The following is a 23,336-nucleotide window of genomic DNA, read 5'->3' as shown; positions in this document are numbered from 1 at the left end:
GAAAAGTAATCAAGAATTATTCAGTTTGATATTTTACACCTAGATATCATTTCAGTCAGTTCTAAAGAATGTTTCATGAAGTTTCCCATAATTAGTCATTGTATTTTAGACTATTTACTTAGAAAATAATAGTACTATATCAATAACCACTTAAGTAACATAAATAGACTTGTTCATAATTATCACATATTCAAAATTATTTTACTCAAGGCCAGACGCTTGCTTCCTGCATATGCCCACCCACATTCTATTCTCATTTCAGCAGGTACCCTTCAAAAGTAAAATAAAAGATAAAGAAGGAGGTAGAATTGAGCATACTGATCATCATAGCTAGATAATTTTCAAACACACTCAATTATGCCATAGGGACCTGAGATAGTTACACTTACTCCAATGTGTCTTTTTAACTATTGGAAAAATAACTCATCCCAGTCATCCCATCAGTAGAAAGAAGCCAATTTCTTATTTTTAAAGGAAAACATTTAGCAACCAATGGCTAATTTTAACGAATAAAGAGAATGAGTACAAACTAAATATGTAGGTGATTTTTAAATAAAAAAGTTATGCACATATTGCATTCCTTTCATTAGTCATAGAGCATGAAAACTGGCTTTTAAGAAATCAATACATTTTCCTGAGAACATGTACAACAGGAAACAACCACCTTGATTAATTTTGGGACCGTGGTTTATATTCAAATACCTTCCATGCCACTTCAGAAGCTAGTATTGGTGTTATGTGTATCCCACTCGATTTGACTGGATTTTGTGTTATCTTTTATTTTGTAAATAAATAGATAGCTAGGGCTGCTCTAACACAAGAAACAAGTAGCAGAAAACCCTTAGTGTGTCAACTTAGCCCATATTGAACTTTCCTTTCTCCAAACTCAGCAAATATGTGTCCATAAATTAGTTCTATAGGATAAAATAGTTCAGTGTTTAATGCTCTAATTTTATGTGCTTGTTCTGATGCTTCATCTGGACTTTTAAGGCAGCAAGTGTCTTACTTTCCTTTGAGTCACCCATGACATCTTGCACAGTTCTGGTATGGGTCAGTCAGCAAGTAGATATTTTAACTACCAAATGTATAAAAATGCTGACACAGTGTTTATTATTTGCTTTGTCAGTTTCTTGAAATAAAAGGTACACTTCTTGGCAAACCCAAGAGTAACTATTCCCTCTGAAATTTCTAGTTTGTTATAGGTATCCTTTAAACCTATTATTTAGTAGCTAATTATTTAGCAGTATATCATAGAGACACACATACTCATACACACAAACTACAAACCTAATCGATAGGTGATCTACTTAAATCAGGCTAATTGAGAAAAGTCCTGGTGTACAATTAAAACAATGATTTTTAAGCCAATGGGTTGATAAGTGGTCTAGAAACCACTTCTGGTCATGCAAAATAAACAATTATGCAGACAGTTCACACATGGGAAATTGAGAATTGACACCTAAGGCTACGCCTATGCAACTCCAAAATAAAATGATTTTAAAAATAAAAATTCTAGTCTAGCCGGTTTTGCTCAGTGGATAGAGCGTCAGCCTGTAGACTAAAGGGTCCCAGGTTTGATTCCAGTCAAGGGCATATGCCTGGGTTTCAGGCTCAATCCCCAGTAGGGGGCATGCAGGAGACAGCTGATCAAGGATTATCTCTCATCATTGATGATTCTATCTCTCTCTCCCTCTCCCTTTCTCTCTGAAATCAATAAAGATATCTTTAAAAAAATAAAAATTATATGCGATATTTTTGATCTGACAATGAAATACTAGTGTTTTGAAATTATAAAGGCAGGCAGATATTATATATGCACAGTATTCTATATGTAATCTGTACTTTTGTACATATAATAGATTTTTTCATTATAAGCAAATTTATTTCACCAGAGTGTTGACTGGGAAGGCATTGTCTCTGAAGCTCTAGTAGAGTTTTCAATTTGAAAAATGTCAAGAGATCAGCTGGGTGAATGCATTTTCCCATACCATTAATCCCCACTTTACCCATAAATTTGCTAGTAAATCTAGGCTGTGAACTTACAGAATCATATTTTTGGTCAAAAGTCTGAAATATGCTTAGAGCCAAGATTGGTATCCTACAAAATCCATGATGTTTTAATTAAAAAGCAGTGGAAGCAAAGATGAGAGCATATAGACCTCAGGACTGATTTCCTTTGGAGAATGATTTCTTTTGGTTCCCTCAAATAATATTTAAGTAATTCCCAAAAACTACTATATGTAGTTGTTGTCTTTTAAACTAAATAATTCTTAAAGCAATGGAGCCTATTAACAAAAGACATAGGTGTGAGAAAAGAGTAAGAAAAGAATTAAACTGAAATTAAAAAAAAAGAATTAAACTGTGGCCTAATATGAACTATCAAAAATATACATCACAACAATGAAAACAAACATGGGCTATTGATTTTTGGGAAATAATTCTGAGATAGTTATTAATGTTTAAGCACAAAGGTAAACATTTGAGAGGCAAATGGAAGTGTGTAGTGATAATCACATAATTTATGACAAAAATAGGAAACACCTCTCATCTATTTTTGCTTTTTCATTGCCATTATTCAGTTTGGACTTATACTGTCTACATTTGCTAAGGGGCACTAGAGAGATATAGATTTATAATAGTTTGTGACTCTCCCCAATTATTCTGTATAGTGGAAATTGCCTATTATTGCCTCTATAATAGGCAATAACTGCTTAATTCTCTGTGCCACAGTGATGAGGGAGATTCCAATATCCACTATCAAGTATATGTAAATAAGATAGCAGTATGGTAACTTTAGTAGAAATCAAAGAAATTTAAAGCCTAAGTATACACAAGTGTATAAAGCAGAACTTGGTGTCATTATACCAAGTATATGCATACATAAATACTAGTACATCGCTTATTGGAGTTTTTGGTTTTTTGTTGTTGTTATAATATTGAAATCTAGAGCAAATGGCATTTGAGTCTATAAATGACAGGTAAAGCAGCAGAGGAACAGAAGCCTGGACATAGAGAATATGGGGAGTGAGAGAGAAGACCACTTGGTCTAAGTGTAAGTAAATATCCACCAACACTCTTTGCCTAAGAATTTTGCTAGTGCTCAAAATACTGGAATTAAGAACACTAATTTTGACAGGTCAAAATATTGTTTCAAAGGAGTTATTTTCCAGAAGGGTAGAGTGAAGCTTACTTCTTGAAACATTTAAAGTTGATATAGACAGAGGCTGAAAGTCCTTTGCTACCTGCTGTTTTTCCTATTTGAAAACTACAAAGTATTAGCTAAGAGGGCTTTTCTCATGAATTAGCATTCTGCCTACTGCATCCATCACCGTTAATTGATTGCACTTGTAGTGTATAAATGTACCCAGATGCTGTGGGATGAGCGCATTTCATAAATTAAAGGAGCATATGGAGGGCACACAGACAGTAACATTTCATCATAACTATCCAAACATCCTTAATATGCAATGCTACATCACTAATTACTATGTAAATATATAAGCCTTTCCCTGGTTGATGTCTTGGTGAGACATTTCCTTGGAAGCTGAGCAGACATGCTACTGTGATCAGACATTTAATACCACTTCAGAGCTCTTCTAATTCTATTTCACTTTGCCCATAAGGAGAATGTGGCTCTTAGTCTATTCAGCAACATGACTGTACAAAGTAAAAAGTATTTATTCCTTATCATTGGGTTATCTTGCTCATGAACACCAGTCAACCTTCCAAAATATACATATTTATCCAATATGTATATAGAATAAATATACATATTGGATAAATGCAGGCTCTATTTCTTTCTAAAAAAGTTAGAGGGAATTTGCCAAATGAGGAACATTTAGTGGACCCTTTCATTAATTTCTAAGAACAGGGCGTGGAGGAAAAGAATTGCAGAAAGTATAAGAAATTGGCTTAATTCTTCAGCTCTGGGGAAATTAGCATAAATGACCTGAGTAAATTATCTTTAATATCTCAAGGTATAGCAAGCAACTGTTTTCATTCTCTTATCTAGGTCATAGTTATTTTTCAAGCTAAGGTTCAAAAGTCAAAAGAGACATGCAACAGGAACATTCTCTCCTTCAACAAGGTTGACCAAACAAATGATTACATGAGCCATGGATGCACCATGGACCAAAAGATTTATCTTTAAACTTTTAAAATTTGTATTTTATTGGTACATCGTGGCAGCGTGATTTTGATCAAATTTGATTGTACTTAGGACTGAAAATTGTGTCTGTGCATATCATGGAATTCTAAAAGAATCATTCAAATTATAAAATTCCAAAGGTTTCATTCCCCCCCACTCCTATGACCTTAACCAGGCAAAGGCTGTGCCCAGTTTCCTGGGTAGTTGAGTGACAGAAGGCTTGATGGAGGATGCTGGGAGATTAATTTCATTTCAGAATTTAAACTGGGCATTGGTCAAGTACCCAGGCTTCATGACAACATCAACACTTTAATGAAACATTCAAAGTTATTTTAGAAATGACTATCTATTTGTAAGCCAGAAGTGAAATATCAGATTAGTCAACATGATCTTTATATTTTCAAATTGAAAGCTAATTTAGGGAAAAAGTCAGTATGCCCTATAGATGTTTGAATCATCTGAGGTCTAGGTAAGTAAGTTTAGTAGTACTGCCATATTTATATTTAGATACCACCAACTTAATTAATACAATAGCTTTTAATTTCACTCCTACTTTTCCTGAACATGGTAAAGAGAAAAAGGTTACAACCACAAATACACCATTTACAATCTGGCAAAGGGACTTCCCTAATCTATGGTGCAGTGGCTACCTAATTGAATGAAAAATAGCTGCCACAACAGACATAACATTCTATCTCATAACTGAAAGGAAGATGCAATCAGAGGTTCCCTTGAAAAGAATGGCCAGGCTTCCTCCACTATTAAGCAGATCCTCCCCCTCCTCCCCCTCCCCCCTTTCTGATTTGCAGTCCCTTCTGTCCTCCATCTGCTCCGCCTCCACCTATTGTCTCCACTCACTGGCAAGCAGTGCCAATCCCATCTGGCCATGCTCTTGCTTCTGCTGCTCTAATTCCCCTGGGCCTAGGAAATATTTGAATGTTAAGGCATTTTCCCTCTTCAGGAGAATGAGGACGAGTTAGAATATCATAAAATCCCCCAAAGAATTCACACACACACACACACACACACACACACACACACACACGGCATGCACATGACCTCTCTCGCATACACAAACAGCAGTTTTACAACCCTCTCCTAGACTAAAATAAATAAATAAAATGCTTTTAATTTTTTTCACCTCAGATGCATTTTAAAAATTTAAAATCTTACTATCTTTGAAATGATCCAAATTTATATTTCAAAAATATAAACAAAAAACACTTTCATTAATCCCAGACATGCATTTTTTTCAGTAAGTAGAATTAGTGTAAATAAACGTTATGCAAATCTTACCATCATGAAATATTTCCATTAGTTAAGCACATTTAACCATTGCTCACAAATACATTTTCTGTTGTATCAAACATACATTTAATTCAGACATTCCACCTTTACAAATTCTCAGCGAAAACCTCACTCTGCCGCAGAAGCATGCACGGTCAGAATTTAAGCAGAGTTAGGCAAAATTATCACCAAGTCATTAACAACAACAAAGCAGTCTGCGAGTCTTGAAAGCAGCTTTTATTCATGCTTTTACTTGAACCAACTTAATGCATAAATACATATAAATACACATACACACACTTTTATTGTTTTTGCAACAAGCATGCTAATAAAAAAAAAACAACAACAAAAAACATCACACTTCTGAAGCTCACATAAAGCAGCAAACAAAACTAGAAGCAACCATGCTCAGGGTTTAAGGACATTTAAAAATTTAAAACGACTTTTCTACATCTCATATAGAGCATGCATACATTTGACATGCAATCTCCAAGAAGAACTAGTTTAATATAAATCTTAAAATTAGGTTATCCAAAAACAATTGATTCTTAGTCTCATTATGCTTGCTCTCAGGCTTCTGGTGTCTTAAACCCTGCATGCTGCAGTTCTAAGCTGTGCTGAGCAGCGGCTGTGACAGAAGAAGCTACCTGCGAGTTTTCACAGTGCCATCTCATATCCATGTCTGTCTGGCTACCCTGCGTGCTTAGAGCTTTTTTCTTAATTCTTAATGGAAATCCTAGGAAATTTAGTCCATCCTCTGAAATCAATACTGGTGACAGGAGAGCTCCCTGACTCAGTGGGAGATCAAGATGATAAATTGCCTGCGCATCAGCCTGGCCTATCAGTGCCCTGCACACAGATGGGCGAGAAAATACACAGAAAAGGCTCGATCAGTCACGTGTCACGTAGGAGCCAATGACTGACGCTCTGCTGCAGGAAGGGATGCTGCAGTTCCGTTTGCAGCTGAGGAGGCTGTTGGTACCCAGCCCAGCCGCGCCCCGCTCAAAAAGTCTAGGCAGTCCCTGCTGTGGAATTTGCTCTCCAGCAGGGACTGAAGAGGGGAGTGGGCATCCCATTTAACCCTCAACTCAAAGACCTATTCCCATGCACAGGGAATTTTCTCTATATTACATTGTAATCCAAAGTGATTGCCCAGCAGAAGAGAAGTTATATATATATACATATTTTATATCCCAACCATTAAACTCTATGTGCTTCTTTTCAGATGATTATTGTGTTTTCACTTAATGTGAAATTACAAACCTTAAACTGTGCAATTAGCACACAACCCTCCTAACAGAATGGCATCAAAGCTTTACAATTGTAGTTATAATTTTATTTCCAACTTAATGAATGACATTTTTTTCAATGCTCGCATTTATAATGAATATTTTTATGGGATGATTTTGTAAAATTAATTATGCAACATTAAGAAGTATATTATTATGCTTTTTTTGAAAATTAGAACTGTTTCTCTTTAAGGACCATTTAAGTCCCAATGAATATGACATTTTATCAATCACTAAAAAATAAAAGCAAACACCAAAGAATATGCATCTTGTTTCCCTAAGCATGAAGAACAAATGTGTTATTCAGTGATGGAAATATCTACTTATTTTTGTCATTCCTCTGAAATTTAAAATAATTATTTGGTAAACAAAGGCTTCACATCTGGAATACCATATGGAAAAATATCCCCAATACGTCTGCTTGCATTGATCATCCTGCAATAACAGACATGTTACCAGTTCTTCAAGGTAACTGAGATGATTATATCTAGTCTGACAGGGAAGATTATAAGTGATGAGACCATGGTGTATTTCAAATGACAGTATCAGGGATTTTTTTTTTTTAATGATAAAGGGAAACACTGAACAATCTTCAGAAATGACATTTATATCAGAAAGGGTATTTAGAAGCACTTCTCTTTGTTCTTCATTGCCAGGATTTTAATTATATCCAAGCATTTTAAGGGGTAATTCTGACTCCTTTTAGAGTCATCCAATACTACTTAGGGGAAAAAAATCTGAGAATAAATTCTAATAGGTGTGCCATCATAAGTAAATTGCTACTGAACTTTAGAATGCTGAAATTCCAAAGTGCATTTTCTCTTGGCAACTATTTTTTAAACATATTCCTGACAGACTGAACCTTGGCAAGTTATTTTATTTTATTTATTTTTTTTCCCAGATTCATTTCCACTCTTTTATTTAATAATGACTATCAGAAAACAATAAAGCATTTTTTTAAAAATATATATTGTTTTGTGCCCATTCTACTTATTTGGTCTTTTTATAACATTACAACATAATCATTAATAGTCAAAGGAAAAATGAAGGCTCAAAGCACTTCTAATAAAACATCAAAATCAAACCTGTTCATTGCAATATTGTAACAGCCAAAACCAAGAAACCACCTAGTCACCAATAATGAACTGATCAGATAAATTATGGTAGAGCCTGATAGTAGAGATATTCTACAGATGTAAAATTTACTGTGAAAAATTCAAATATGCTTATATGAAGAGCTATCTAGGATATATTGTTATTTAACCAAAAATTAAAATTACACATTTTCGATTGTTTAAAGGCTATATGCACACTTTTGCACAAACAAATAGTTGCATATGCAGAGGATATTTCTGTAAATACATAAAATATTAGTCAAGAGTGGATAAATTTTGGGAGGGGAGCTGAGATCAACGGTCACAGAGTCTTATTAGTGCCATTTTACTCATTGTTGTTATCAAGCCTATATTCTATTTCTCTCAATTAAAATAATTAAAGTGATGGCACCTACATTCATTTAGGTTTAGAATAAGGTGATTGGCAGTTGTTTTGAGCAAAAATGTTGAGGGGAAACAAAGTGAGTCTGGGGGAAGGGTGACCTGCTGCTTTTCAAAGAAAATAGGGTAGGTGTGGGCAAGGAGGGAGCTCCCAGGTAGAGGCGCTGGCAGCCTTAGCCAAAACCTACACATTATCTTGCCTTTAAGGCAGCAATGATATCCTAAATTAAGCTTCAAGTTTAGCTCTGCCGCTTCTTGCTAATTGTATCCTTCTGAGAAAAAGAAGGCTAGGAGGGGTTAATTTTCCCAAGTTTGGGTATTAGCCCCATAATTTACTCCCCAGTCCTTCTCATTCCTACTTCTAAGAATCAGAGATAATTTAGGTGAATTGTCACTATAAACTGTGAAGCTCTTAACACAGGTAAGTTTTTTTTTAATTCAATGACAACATAATCATCAACAATCAAACACTATTGAACGGTGTAGGGCTAACGACCAAACAAAATCCATTTTGTATGCGTGTACTAGTATGTGTGTTTCCTACCCAGTACAAGCTTATAGATTCTATCCTTGACTTTTTTGTTGTTGTTCAGATTCCAATAACTTTAAGAGATACAAACTTTAAAAGAAGTTAAACTGTCCAAATCAAGCCAAAGGCTTATGATTTTTATTATTACCAGAATTTTATTGTACCCCAAATTATTTTAAATCAGTTTTATGGGGGGGGTGACTTTGCCCCCAAGGGGACATTTGACAATGTTTGGAAACATTTCCTATTATCACAACTGGGGAAGTGCTACTAGTATCTAGTGGATAAGAAGCAAGAATACTGCTAATGATCCTTAAGTACACAGGACAGTCCACAGAGTTATGTGGCCCTAGCGTGACTCAGTGGTTGAGCATCGACCTATGAGCCAGGAGGTCACGGTTCAATTCCTGGTCAGGGCACATGCCTGGGTTGCAGACTTGATCCCCAGTGTGGGGTGTGCAGGAGGCAGACCATCAATGATTCTCTCTCATCATTGATGTTTCCCTCTCTCCCTCTCTTTTCCTCACTGAAATCAATAATATATATATTAAATGTCCATAGTACTGAGATTAAGAAAGTATGCCCTAAATACTAGGCTTTTATACCTTATTTACTTACAAAGAGGCTTAAGAAAAGTGTCCTGTACTGTGAGGTATATGTTTAAAGTGGAAGCACATAAGTTAAAATGGAGAAGTGATGAGGACCAAGGACCAGGACCTGAGTTACTCCAAGTTAACAAATCACTGAGAAAAGAAAGAAAGAGCAAATGAGAATGAGGAAGGAGGAGGAAAACTCAAAATGTGGCCTAACTCTAACCTGTAAACCTATGAAACATACCAGCAGTGTGCTAGAAACATTAGGGTAACTTGCCCAAAGGCTGTTGCTTGGTCAAGTAATAGGTGCATTTCATTTGTTTAATTTAAACAAAGGATCTGAGAAATTAACCTCATTGGAGTTAACAATACAAAAGACTTGAGGTCCTCCCCTTTTGAATTTTTAAAGATGTGGCCAGAAAAGGTACTATTTACAGGGATCACAGGAGGGGCTATATGAGGAGATATATGAAGGGGAGGGAGCTTTTGTGACCCTTACATTACAGAGCTTAGGCTGTGTGTGGTTGTAGGCTACTTTATACTCCACAAAGGTGGGCTTGTAAACAGGGAAGTGAACAAATCCTATATCGGACCATCCCTTCTCACAGCTTGCTGAGGTGGCAGAGAGCCACCTCTCACCCTAGAAGCTCTGCAGCTCTTGTCCCCAGCCTCCGCCCAGTCTTTCTATCCATAAATGAGATTTCCGGGAGCAGAGTTCTCAGGACCAGCTTCAGGCATTCCCCCTGTGACTGCTGCCATGCCAATCGCCACACTTCGCCAAACCTGTGGCGTTCAGGGTCAATGCAGCAGAGCTAAGATATGGAGCCACCTGGAGCACTAGGACAATGGGGCAGCTTCAAGCCAAATTAATGCTCGTTTTGACAGGGAAATATTGCAGGAAAGCAGCTGAGAGAGTGGGGAGAGAGAAAGAATGAGAAAGGACAGAGGTCAGAAAAAAAGAGCCACAGACCCACAGATACCATCACATTCTCTGTGGTGAGGGAGAACATGGCATGTCGTAATTCTCTTAAAACTAGACAGATTTTTACAACTCCATAAGGTTTTAAAACTGGCAGAGTTCAACTCCTTCATTTTACAGATGAAAGATTTTGCTGCAGCGAGGTGAAGTAACTTGGCTTAAAATAAGGAACAGTGGGATTCTTTGCCATTCTAGTCAATGGGGAAGTTTTCAGATGCTTTCAAAAATCATCATAATTATCAAACAGAGTAAGTAAGACTTAGAGGAAGGGGAGTAGTTGATGTCAAATAAGAGCCAGCAAAAGGCTCTGAAGCCTCCTCCTACCCCCACTGATACTGGATTAAGGCATGAAAGCTATTGCTATTCAGGAAAGTGTCCGATCTCCAATGCATATTTATAAGATATGAATTACAAAGGAGAAGCTTTGAGTCTCCTCCTTTTATAAGAACCTGAGGGGCTAATGAAGATTATTTAAAAAAAAATACAAATTCCCATCTCTGTATTTGCATCACAGTCTTCATAAATGGGAAGTAGGATGCGTGGTGACATTTAAAGTACATATGGCAGGAAGTAAGCTCTAGCTGTGAGAGAATATAGAATAGAGAAATATTCTGGACCATTTCTTGTTTGAAGAGAAGGGGAAAATAAAAATGGTTGAAAATCCACAGTGAATGATCTTAATTTAAAATTTTTATTACTTTTGCATTCTATCCGCTATAATGACAGCCCTAGTATGGAGCTATGGAGTAACATTAAACTCCGGTTAATTACTAATTTAATATTTGCAAGAGATAGGAAGTGAATTAATACCTAAGTGAGCAAAATTTCACATACTCTAAATTTTATGTATTTTTCTGCTATTCCATTCTTATGGGTTTGTTTTATACACTGATTATTTCTCCAGGTACATATGCCTTTTTAAAAGTAAAAACACAAACAAAAAACACTGCCTCAGATAATCTTTTCAATACCATTATACTCTAAAATTTATTATACTAATGTTAAAAATAAAAGAAATTGAGACTCCAAGTGATTGCATAGCATCTATAGCAATGAAACTAGTAACTGCCAATCTACTGACTAGGTATCAAATGTTCTTTCCAAATTAGAACTTACAGTTCTCTAGAATAGTTGTTCTCAAAGTAGTGTGTATAAGAACCAAGAAGGAACATGTTAAATATCCAGATTTCCAGGCCCTTCCCTAGAGACTGATTCTCTGACTTAGATGGATCCCCAAAGTCTTCCTTGTGAATAAGCAACCCATCTCCATATTTTAAGGACCTTAGAATCAAGTTGGAGTTCCAAATTCAGAATTCTTTTCAGGAAAAGTCATGTCAGCAGGATATCTAATGAACACAAATGGGAAGTATTTTTTTAGAAGAATAAAATTAAAAGTGTTGTGAGTAATGTTCAAGAGATAAATTGGAACAGAGAGTATTACCATAATGAAATAGAAAAATGCAGGTGCTTTAGAGCCAGCCATTAAGGGATAGTTCCCCAAATTGGATTTTACAATGTAAACAATATTGTAGGTGAAAATACTTTCTGAGCAAGAAAGATTAATGTGCATGGAAGAAATGTGCAAATAATAGAATTTAAAAGAATTGGGTGACCCTTTTATTGGCACAGATAGATATGGCCCTTGGCTGAATTAGACCCTACCTCACTGCTGTGATTAGAAACCATGACATCCAGGCAGGGTCCTTTCACATATCCTAAGAATTCATTTGCATTGAGACATGTTTTCTCAGGATGGCTCTCTAGACCTTTGGAGAAGGTATGCTTTCTTTTAGGAGCTCAGAACCCATTGAAATCACATCACAGCTCCCCTAATTGCTTAAGAAAATGCATCCACTGGAAGAAATCCCCAGTCTATTTCATGCACAACAATGACTCATGAAGATGAACTGTGAGCGCACTTTACAGAAATCCTATGGGCATTGTTTTTCTCCCAGCTGGCTTCTAGGTTGGACAGTTTGAGGTCAAAGGGTAATGGTGTCAAAATATGTTCTCTTCAGACTAATCTCTTTAAGATTTATCTCTATAGGATTTATTCTGCCAGTCTCTAACTCATTTTTAAAATTTTCTGAGCTTTTTGGCATACTATACATTTCTTTTAGTTTGACAGAGGTTGATTAATTGTTCCCTTCAATCTAAACTGAAGACTTTTGGGACAAGGTTAATAAAGAACAAGTTCTCTTGGGCTGTTGTGAGTAGGACAATGCCTTTTACGAAACAGACATCAGTGACCAATTATTTTTGGTGGCTGATTGATGAAAATTATTAATCAAAGAGCCATAGTCCATAGTCAAGTCTGTTAGAAGGCAGGAAGGAAAGGAGGTAGGAAAGAAAAGCACAGAAAACCTTACATGTAGTTGCAGTGCATTAATAGACCTTGTGAGAAACTTTAGCATTTTAGTGAGTACAGGCTTTCAGCATCACCAAATATGAGTCTCCTTTCTTCCTGATCTGCCCACACCCACCAATAATGGACCACATGATAATATTTTCAGCAGCGAGAATGACTTAGAAAAGATATATACTCAGAAGGTTATACATGAGTACACAATCCTATGCATGCACACAGGCACCTGCACACACAGAATCCACATATTTACTTATCAGGAGTGAATGTTTCCATTAACAAAACTGTGAAACCTATGCAGGGAACAAAGCTCATCTTGGACTAAATATAACATTACTAGAGGCCCGATGCATGAAATTCGTGCAAGAGTAGGCCTTCCTTCCCCCAGCTGCTGGCACCAGCTTCCCTCCAGGCCACCAGTAGGCACCCAGAACCCAGGCTTCCCTTCGGCCACAGACAGGCACCTGGGACCTGGGCTTCCCGCTCAGCTCTGGCTTTGTCTGGAAGGATAAAATATTATGCTTTTATTATAGATATAAGAAAATCAGTGAATGCAGAATTTCTCAATTGATCACTCATATAATGTTCCATGAAGAAAGTGCAGGAGGTAGAAGCACATATTTCAGGTAGGCTCAATATTTTATAGCAGCAATTTACAACCAGTGTGTCTCAAGAATTTGTAAAACATGCAATACCTGACTTTTTAATCAAGGGCACTGACCTCTTTTCCCTTAGATTGTCAAAATAAAAAAAATGACAATAGTCAACACAACAATAGCCATCTGGGATGAATAAATCAAACTTACACCTATTTTTCTGTCAAATCGGCAAAAACTATATTTTCTTGTGTGCCATGAGATGAATAAGGTTGAAAATCACTGTTTTAAAGCAATTACTTTCTAAATTTGAGGTGCTTAAGAATTTGAGTGCTTTTTTAAAATTGCAAATTTCTGGCCCCACCCTGATCTACTTAATTATAATTTCTAGGGATGAGAGTGAAAAGCTATAGGCTTGACTTGTATCACAGGTGATTCTGCTGCAGGTCCTTTAGGAAATATAGGGAGATTAAGGATGATGGGATGGATAGATAATTTATTTTTTATTTTTGTTAATCCTCACCCAAGGATATTTTTCCATTGGTTTTTAGAGAGAGTGATAGGGAGATGGAGAGACAGAGAGAAAGAAACATCGACATAAGAGAGACACATCAATTGGTTGCCTCCTGTACACACCCCGACCAGGGCCTGGGATGGAGCCTGCAACCGAGGTATATGCCCTTGATGGGAAGCAAACCTGGGACCCTTCAGTCCACAGGCTGACACTGTCCACTAAGCCAAGTGGCCAGGGCAGCTGGATATATCCTGAAAACGGTTCCGGGGACAGATTGCATTCAACTTGGGTCTTGAAAGATGGCAGAGTTAATTATTTTAGCAAGATATGGAGGTATAAAAGTGTTTTTAAAATTTTTTTTAAATGTATCATATAAATGATAAGCCCCTTATCTTTTCAACTGGAGGACCTAGCAATGCTTCTAATACATATGAAATGGTCAATAAAGATTAGTTAAATTAGTAAATAGTCTGACTACAAAAAAAGTAAATCTATAAAAACAATTCACTCACAATCCCACCTCCTCCATAAAACATTTTTTTGTTACTTTTGATGCTGTTATTACTGTTTTAATTTCCATGTCACATTCTTTTTAATTTCTTATCTGAATACACACACAATTTTAAATAAGAGTAATAATTAGGATACAGTTTTATAATTGAATACGATGGCTTATACATTTTCTACCTTGACTTAAAATACTATCTTTCTAACAGTCATAGAATGGTCAAACTGGTGTATTATAATTTACATAACTATTTTGTGTTTCTTTAGATAATGGATTCATCTCTATTTTGTATATTTTCTATTGTACATAAACTTGTCTTCCTTTGTATTTTTTCATAAGATAAAGTTCTATAAGTGGGGTTACTCATCTAAACATTAAGTGTTTTTATTTATAGAGCTTAAAACAATCTGCCAAAGTACTTTTCAAAAGATTAGCTCAATTTTCATATTGTCGCCAGCATGCTATGTTCTATTACATCTTCACTGGTGTGAACATGTTGTCTTTTCTATCTGGATGTGCCCTTTTCCCATTAAAAAACAAAATTGTTGGATACTCCCACACATTGTTTTGTGTCGAGCTCAAACACTACTCTTTCTTGAAGCCTTCACAAAGCCGCTAGGCAGAGCTAATCTTTGTTTTCACTGTGTTCCATAAAATTTCGTAATAATAGCATTTTTAGCACTTATCAGATAGTTCTGTTGGTTGTAGTTGTTTGCATATTTCTTTTTCCACTTTCTAGATTATTAGCAACTTTAAGGTTTAGCCTCTGTCCACTTCATCTTTGGAGCCTCAGCTGCTAGTACTAGGCCTAGCATATCTTAGACATTCAGGAAATGCTTGTGAAGTAAATAGGAATGAATGAATGAATGTGTCAATGGGAAGCACAAATCCAAGTCTCCTGCTGTGTTTCTGAGTAAAAAATGCTCATTTTTTTCACCAACTATATTATAAGCTACCTACTCCTAGGAACCTTTGCATTTTTATAGTTCTGTTTTATAATATTTATATAGTTTGTAGATGTATACTTTTACATTTACTGATCTACTTTCAATCCTTCTTGGCCCAACTCTGTGACATGTTGTGAATAAAAATCTTTGAATATTTTAGATAATCATTTTTGGTTACACCAGAGCAGAAAATATTTCTTTCTATTTCAAAAAGAAGCACTTTTTATGAGGAAATGTTAGGATTAGTGAACAAGATTAGAAGCCACCTGTGGAGACTATGGCATGCATGGCCCCACTCTAGAGAAAATAGGAAATAATCACTGATAATGAATTAATTAGTAACATATAATCAATAATTCTTGTTACCTTATGCATTTTGACACATGTCATCATGTACGCTCTCTCATTTTACCTTTATCAAACATCATAAGAAAAACAGCACAAATACATCATAATTAAAATTTGTAAGATGAAGAATCTAAAGCACAGCAACGTGGCCAGCAGGTGGAAAAACCAGGGCCAGAACTCACATATTTTGAGTCACATTTTAGCTTTCATTCCAATAATATCATTAGACCCTGCTGAATTTTTTTACTTTATTAACCAAATTGAGAAAATGAGCTTTTAAACAGCATAAACTGGACTGGTCATTCAAAAACAAACAATGAAACTAAACTGTGCTGGCAACAAAAGCATTTTTTTACCCAAAAGAATGCTTATGAAAAATTCAGTATGAATAAATAATATCAGAGGATTATTATTGAAATTAGTGGTAAATGGGTGGAGACTCCTTTCCCTCTGCCTGGTGGCTCCTGGCATTTTCTGGAACTTACACTAGGAAAGCATCATAATGGATCATTTACTTGGTCATTTCATCATCCAACTAATGCATATTATAGCCTAAACAGTTACAAAGAACTGTGGAAAAAACACACACACACACAAATACAGACTCCTTCTCTAAGAACTAACTATCGCTCTTTCTCATACACATACACACAGTACATTATAAATGCCACATACATTATATCCCATAGCAAACATTCTGAAAATTCAGGGGAAAAAAAAAGAAATGACTTCTAGACTGAGACCTGTACTGAGTTCCAGATGTCCACCTAAGGAGGAATGTGAGGGCATATGGATTTTGTTTTTATTCTGTGGACTTTGTACAAACAATTTAATCTGCCTATGCTGGGTGGCTTTGTGAAATAAAGGGATTGGATCACTTCTGATCAAATGCACATCAGATGTGAACACAGTGGAGGGAGGAACTCAGTAATAAGAACAGGGCTGTGAAATAAGAAAAAATCTGGCTTCATGACCCAAGCTTGCGGCTTGGATCAGCTAGTTAGCATAACCTCTCTACATTGCAGCTTCTTCATCCATAAAAAGAATAACAGCAATACATGCCTTTTGAAGTTTATCATAAGGTATGAATGAGATAATGGATAACTGTAGAAACACTGACACTTATTCAATGGTCAGTAATTACTTGCAATCATCATCCAACTATTAACATGAAGAAGTTGCTGCTAGGCCCTGCATAGACTATTTCAATTCGATGCGTCTACATAATTTATTTTGCACATGTCTCACTCACAAGGGCAGAAATTATTGTGCTATATTTAATGAAGGTCAAAGGTTAAGTGTTTTTCTTACAATTTTTCAAATGATGTATAGATTCGTGCAAAGCCATGGAAAAATAGTGCGTTTTATTTTGTGATGTCCTAGATTTTCTTTGGAAAATGCTAGGCTTTATTTCAGCTGTCATTTGTATGTGAACTCCAGTTCAATTAATCCAAAACAATGGAGTCATTAGTGTGCACCGATTGTAGTCATTTTCATAAGTGCTGCATTAATGGCTTTAGAGATTTTCAACTTCATTTCCACTCTGACAAGTATGATAAATGGAGTTCACAAGCATGACACACTCCCAGGCACATTCCCAGCAAGCTAGCTACAACCTTGTCCTCTCTTTCACTTAAGAGAGCATACTGGATGGAACCATACAGGGGTGGGAAAAATTAGGTTAAATTGCCAACCATCATTACCTAAAAGATAAAGCATAAGTAAGGATACAAAAATGAAAACAATAAAAAGAAGACAAATAATAATACAAGATAAACTCTGTGTTTTTGTGTACTCATAACTGAAAACCTATTTTTGCCCACCCCTGTAGTATGGTATCAACATGCAATATGTGATTAATTGATCCACTGATTGATTGAAACTCATGATGGTTTATAGTCCCATTAATGATCTTAGTCTATGTCCTACTACAGGAGTAGTATTTACACAGTTTGTCAAATTATGTCAACATTTACTTAAACAGAAAGAGAAGTTACTTGAATTTATTCCAGATGAAAAAAAGTTGTTTTCCTAGGCAGCACCTGCGACTTTTGTAAGAGAAGTATGATATGAGAAGCCAGAATTCTAGGGAAGTTTTTACTTTTTTTCCCCTGTAAAAAGTGCTCGAACACATGTGGAAGACAATATTTCAATGTCTAATCAATTTGTGTATTTAGATGTAATTTCACAATTATAAAACAATTGGAAGGTAATAACATGGGAAGAAATGCCAGTTTGAATTGATTTAAAGCTAGAATTTCACACCTCTACAACTTGAAGGAAAAAACACAACAAATATCATTATTATTTTTATTTGTTCTACTGCAAAATCAGATCCTTTGAGAGACACCCACATAGTAACTCAAAAATGAATCAGATATATGTGTATCCCTACTGAATTGCTGCAGAGTGGCATGGTTGCAAAATATATATTAAAGAATAAAACAGTCCTCCTAAATTAATGGTTTTATTCCATAATAAATAATTTCTTTGACTCTTTTAAAATGGTCCTATTATCTTCAAATCTGGGGAAACCTACAGAGAAAGACTCAGTGCCTGCCATTGCCTTGGTAATCAGATAACTGTTTTGACTACTCTGTCATAAAAACAGTATATACTGAAAAAATAAAAATAAAAGGTTCTTCCCTGCTAAAATCTAGGTAGGTAAACAAAGCAGCTGCGAGACTGGGAAATAAAAAACAGAGGTCACCCATCTGAGTTGACTTTTTCTTTGTCATGAGTCATAGGGCAGCCAATATGCAAGATGTCTTTTGCTTTCAGTGGAAGTCTGCATTATTTAAACTCATGGCTGAATCACAAAGCATGAGGTCTTAAGGCTGAGTGGCTCAGTAATGGCTTACTTCTCTAAGGTATTTCATCCCTAAACTAATGTTGCTCTTAACCCACTTAGGTAGAGAAAGAATCCCAAAGCCTGCCTACCCTACCTGTGAATTCTTATAATGAACTGAAGTGTCTCTATGCAAATATATTTGAGATACAGGGGATGGGGGAGATGTATGAATGTTTTATATATTCGAACTGTAAACATAAAAGTCTGAAATTCTAATAATTGACAAATGTTCATGGATGCAGTTAATTATGTGTCATCACAACAGAGTTAACCACAAAAGAAATGACAACAAATAAACCAAACTGTAAATATCAAAACTAAACTTATAACAAATTAACTTAAAAAGCAAAACTACCATGAATTGAAAACACCTAACAGAGAAGTCAGGTAGGAGTTCCTACTCCCTGTTCATATGCATGTGCAGTGGGAGCTTTGAGACGTTGCCAGCAGAATATGGCAGCCAGACTCGATATTATTTGGATTGCATTTTGAATAACTATAATTGCATGCTATTTTTAGCCTTGATCACTAAGATTGTTTAATTCTTAATAAGCTGATAAGTAGTCCTTAATTGTATTGTGAAAGTCAAATTTCAATGGATAGCATGACATTTGCCTATAAAAGCAAATAAAGGACTTATATTTCCAGTTCCGATCACAATCCATCAAGTGGAACCTTGCAAGGGGGGGGAGGTGGGCGGGGTGGGGAGAGTTAGGGCCAAGGATTTGTATGTGGAAATCACCACTCTAAGGATTATTAAGTGTCCATATAAAAAAAGATCAGTTTTTGTCACTCAACAAATATGTGTTGGGTCTACTAAATGGCAAACCTACCTACGACTCTGTAGATACATTAGAGAACAAGACAACAAGGCCCTACTTTAATCAAGTCCATCTTATGGTTAGAAAAATTCAGAAAACCACCAGCCCTACACCTACCATTATAAATGCCCCCTAGTCTGAGACCACTACGAACATCCTTTCAATTTAACAAGTTGGACTTATTAATTGTTATAGCAAGAAGGAACACACACCATGGGGATCTGTGAAGTTTCTCAGTGAGAGGGTGTTAGAAAAGACTTATTAAAAAGTCTGGGCTTACATTAGGTAGTTCAGTTTAAGAAATAAGGACTTTGTTCCAGATTGAACGCTGTCAGGAAGTGAAGGCAATTCTGTGATGGATTTGACATTTAGACCAAAGTGAGGATAAAGCTTAGATCGGTAGATAAGTGATAGTCATTCATTTTAACCAATAGATGGTTTAACATTTTGTGGGTCTCACAGTGACCTTCATTTTATCAGTTTTTAAGCAAAATAATGATGTGGCCGTGTTTGTCTTCAGTTGATCGTGGTCTCAGAGTGCCTTGTCTCATGTTGGTATTCTGTGAGACTGTTTGTATCCAACAGGTGAATAGCACTGTCTACCTGTAAGCTCCAGGCTAGACTTCTGCCTTACTGTGTGGATTAGACTAGTTCCAAGTATCAGGGGCTGCTCTTCTCTTCTTAACCATCTAACTAACCAAGCAATACACAAATAAATAAATACAAATATGAAAGGGTGATAGGACAGAGTAAAAGAGAGGGCGCTTTATAGTGTATGTCCATGGAAAGGTGCTTGGACTAGAACAATCAGAAGAAACTAGCATGTGACTACCTAGGGGGACAGTGTACATGTTCCAGAAAACAACTATGCCAGGCCCTAAGCTTGGAAAGAGCTTGATACGTTTGAGGGACAAAAGAAAGGTAGTGTGACCTAAGAATGGTCAGTAAGGATGAGAGAAGGCAGGAGAGAAAGCCCGATAGGAGAAATACGGGATTGAGACTTTATTCTAAGTGTAATGAAGAATCGTTGGAGGTCTTGAGAGTAGAATAATGACCTAATTTTATTTACACTTAATTTTATTTACATTTAAAAGTTCATCCTGTATGGTCAACAGAGAATTGTTATGGGGGTTACAGAGTAGATGAGAAGCTGAGATGTAAGTTAGGAAGTTTTGCATTCTAGGCAAGAGATAATAGTGACTTGCCCTATGGTGGTGGTAGTGCAGATATGCAGAGGGTACTGTTGTGAAGTCAGTGTTGTGGGACTTACTGATGGGTTAATTTGGGAGGTGATGAGCAAGGAGGAATGAATAAAAGATGATTTTACCAGTTACTGGGCTCTTAATGTCAGTGAAAATCTTATTCTTCATATCATCCCTAATTCACAGGGATGGGTGTTGAATGAAAGGATCTCTGTTGTGGTGGATGTTGGCACAGGTAGCAAACTTCAAAACTGTCTACACTTATAGTTGAGGTCTGGTTCCTAATTCTGTTGATTTGAAGGAACCTCAGTGGTAACAAAGTGCAAATAACCCAGGTATGGACAGAACAATCCACAGGACAACTCAAAGTAGTATTGTCATAAATAAGTACTAAGTAAATGTGTCCCACCTACTTCATAATTACATGCAGAAAACAAACAGATTTGGAGAACACTTTTAAATAAAAATAATGGGTAATTACTTATTGTAGCAGATAAAAATTCCAAAGATTCGCAATGTGTCTCTCCCAAACCTTTAGGGTGTCTAACCTTATCTCCTTAATTTGGGTGGATGGCACATTTGCTTATCTTGAAGAGAGTCTTATAATAATTGCCGGTGATATTTGCTGCCTCATATCAACCTTTGAAAGTCAAAAGCCCATCAAATGGCCTTAGCTAATTTCCTGCTCTGTGCCAGAACCGGTGGCGGGGCGGGGGGCAGGGCCGGGGGGGGGGGGCACTCCTCATTAATGCCTATGGAAGTTCCATGCTGGAGCCAGACCTTTTTTCCAAGGGTGATGACTCCAGTGGAGGAGTCGGGGCCTCTTCAGCGTGCTTTCTTATTGTGTAACCCAATAGTTCAAAATATTAGTATGTGTAGTCAGAATGAGGCGCGCAGTACAAATGTGAGGTTTCTTTCTTTCTTTGTCAATTGATATGTCTGAAGCAATATAACCAATAAAAAGAAAAAAATGATCTGTGTAAAGGTTTGGTTTTGGAGTGTCCTTGTAAAGCACTAGAGGAATAGCTTCAGTCACCAGATGACATGGGACATGGCACTTAGTACAATGCCTGATTATCCAAAATTATTTTTTCCATTCAATCCACTTAGACTCTTTAAAATTAGAGTGTACTTAAACTACACTGATGAGAATTGTTGGAAAAGATATAAATAGTTCAGAGATCACATGGTCAGGACCTACTTATGGGTATGTAAAATCATCACAGCTAAGGGAACTACTTCAAGGAAGCAAAGACAGAGCGTGGTCATCCTAAGACCAGAGATAACCCCACAGCCATGAAAATGACCCTTTGCTAGTCATGCTCATTTACTCTCATTCAAAGCAATTATTTGATGAGGGAGGCTGATCACAAAATACTCCACTTTGTGTAAGGCACCAGGTGAGAGCGAATTTCTAGAAGTTAATAAACAGGTTAGCAGTGGTCTCTCACTCTGCTGCTAGCACCATGGGACAATCACTAACATGTAAAAGCCAGGATACTGTCTCCCCAGTGCCTCACTGTCAGTGGGGCAGGAGAATGGAATATCGCCATATTTAGGTGTAGTTCTCATAATTTCACCCAACTGGGAAGAATGACTGAAACACTGCTGGTAACTCGGAAACACCTGGGACAGGAGAGAAAATGATCCTTCTTTCCAATTTCCTTCCCACCTTTGGATTTCTTAGAGCTGAGGATACACATTTCTCACAGTGATGGAAGAGGGTGGGAATATCTGTCAGACCTGTCAAGTCAAGACATGAAACTCATTTTTAAGATCTCAGTAGAGGAGAACAATGGGAGAAAGGTAACTTGTAATTTCTGTCAATTAGATAGGCAGGGATAACTAAGTGAAATGAATGCTTAACAAACACACACTTCCTTGACATTTTAACAATTGACTTCCTCCATTTTAACAGCATTGCCATTTGTAATTACAGGAGTGTTGAGATTTTTATTTCCCTTTTTTTGAATCCTAAGTTTGTCATCTGAGAGAAAATAAAATCTTTAAAATGTGTGGAATCTAAAGAATGAAATAAACTGACAAACAAAATATGGCCAGAGGCAATGGATGCATGGGACAGACTGACAGATCTCAGAGGGGTGGCGGGGTGGAAGGGAATGGAAGATGTTAGCCAAAGAACATATATGCATATATGCCTTAGCCTATGGACACAGGCAGCAATGTGGTGAAGGCTGGGGTGTGGAGGTAGTGAGAGCTGGGTGTAGGGGGGAAAGGGGGACATTTGTAATAGTGTCAACAACAAAAAAAAGAAGGAAATGGATGATATAGCTCTGAAGTAAAATGAGATATATCTCCTATGCTATTTAAATAGGAATGTTTGCTTTTTCTAGAAGAATTATACTTTTATGCTTAGTCACACTATTTTAATAAAGTATTGTTTTGCGCTAAAATGTAATCATATAGAAAGGTGGGAAAGCTAGTACTTTTCATATTATTTTTTTAACAATCACTATAGCACCTGAAATAAAGGGAAGAAAACAAACTATATTTCAAGTATAGACAGCACCATGCCCCTTGGGTCTCATGACACTGCCCAAATGATGGGATGGTTTCTAGAAATTCATTAATCCTTTAACAAAGTATTTACTGAGACCTAGTGGGCAATGACCTGCACAGGAAGCTGGGAGTGGGGTGGGGTGAGCAGGAGGTACAATTATAAATTAGATAGAGTATTCCCTTGAGGACCTCACCATCTAGAAGGGGAGAAGACAGTATATTCAATCTTATACAAAAATCATTTGTGTATGAGTCATAAAAAGTAACGTTCAGTGTTATAAGTATTCAGAGGTAGGAGAAATTACATTTTACAAGGAAAGAATTAGGAAGCAGTTCTAAAAGTA

The 23,336-nt window shown here is 36.5% G+C and overlaps 1 protein-coding gene across 24 annotated transcripts in view; it reads right to left on the bottom strand.

The window, feature by feature from the left end:
* NRXN1 (neurexin 1) overlaps window positions 1–23,336 on the bottom strand; it is a 999,389-nt gene that overhangs the window by 46,058 nt on the left and 929,995 nt on the right. Inside the window, exon 1 of one of the 24 annotated variants that reach the window (XM_036334624.1) lies at window positions 6,082–6,254. The exons of 22 other annotated variants lie outside the window; for them this stretch is intronic. In XM_036334624.1, the coding sequence (XP_036190517.1) occupies window positions 6,082–6,114 (33 nt within the window). In that variant the 5' untranslated portion in view covers window positions 6,115–6,254. Of the gene's footprint in view, window positions 1–6,081; window positions 6,255–23,336 lie in introns of those variants that run through there. One more of the 24 variants, XM_036334623.1, reaches the window with a different exon arrangement.

The sequence above is a fragment of the Myotis myotis genome, unplaced genomic scaffold (genome assembly GCF_014108235.1).
Source record: "Myotis myotis isolate mMyoMyo1 unplaced genomic scaffold, mMyoMyo1.p scaffold_m19_p_14, whole genome shotgun sequence".
Classification (NCBI taxonomy): Eukaryota; Metazoa; Chordata; class Mammalia; order Chiroptera; family Vespertilionidae; genus Myotis; species Myotis myotis.
The sequence above is the reverse complement of the archived record's forward strand: the minus strand, read 5'-3'. Positions and strand labels throughout refer to the sequence as shown.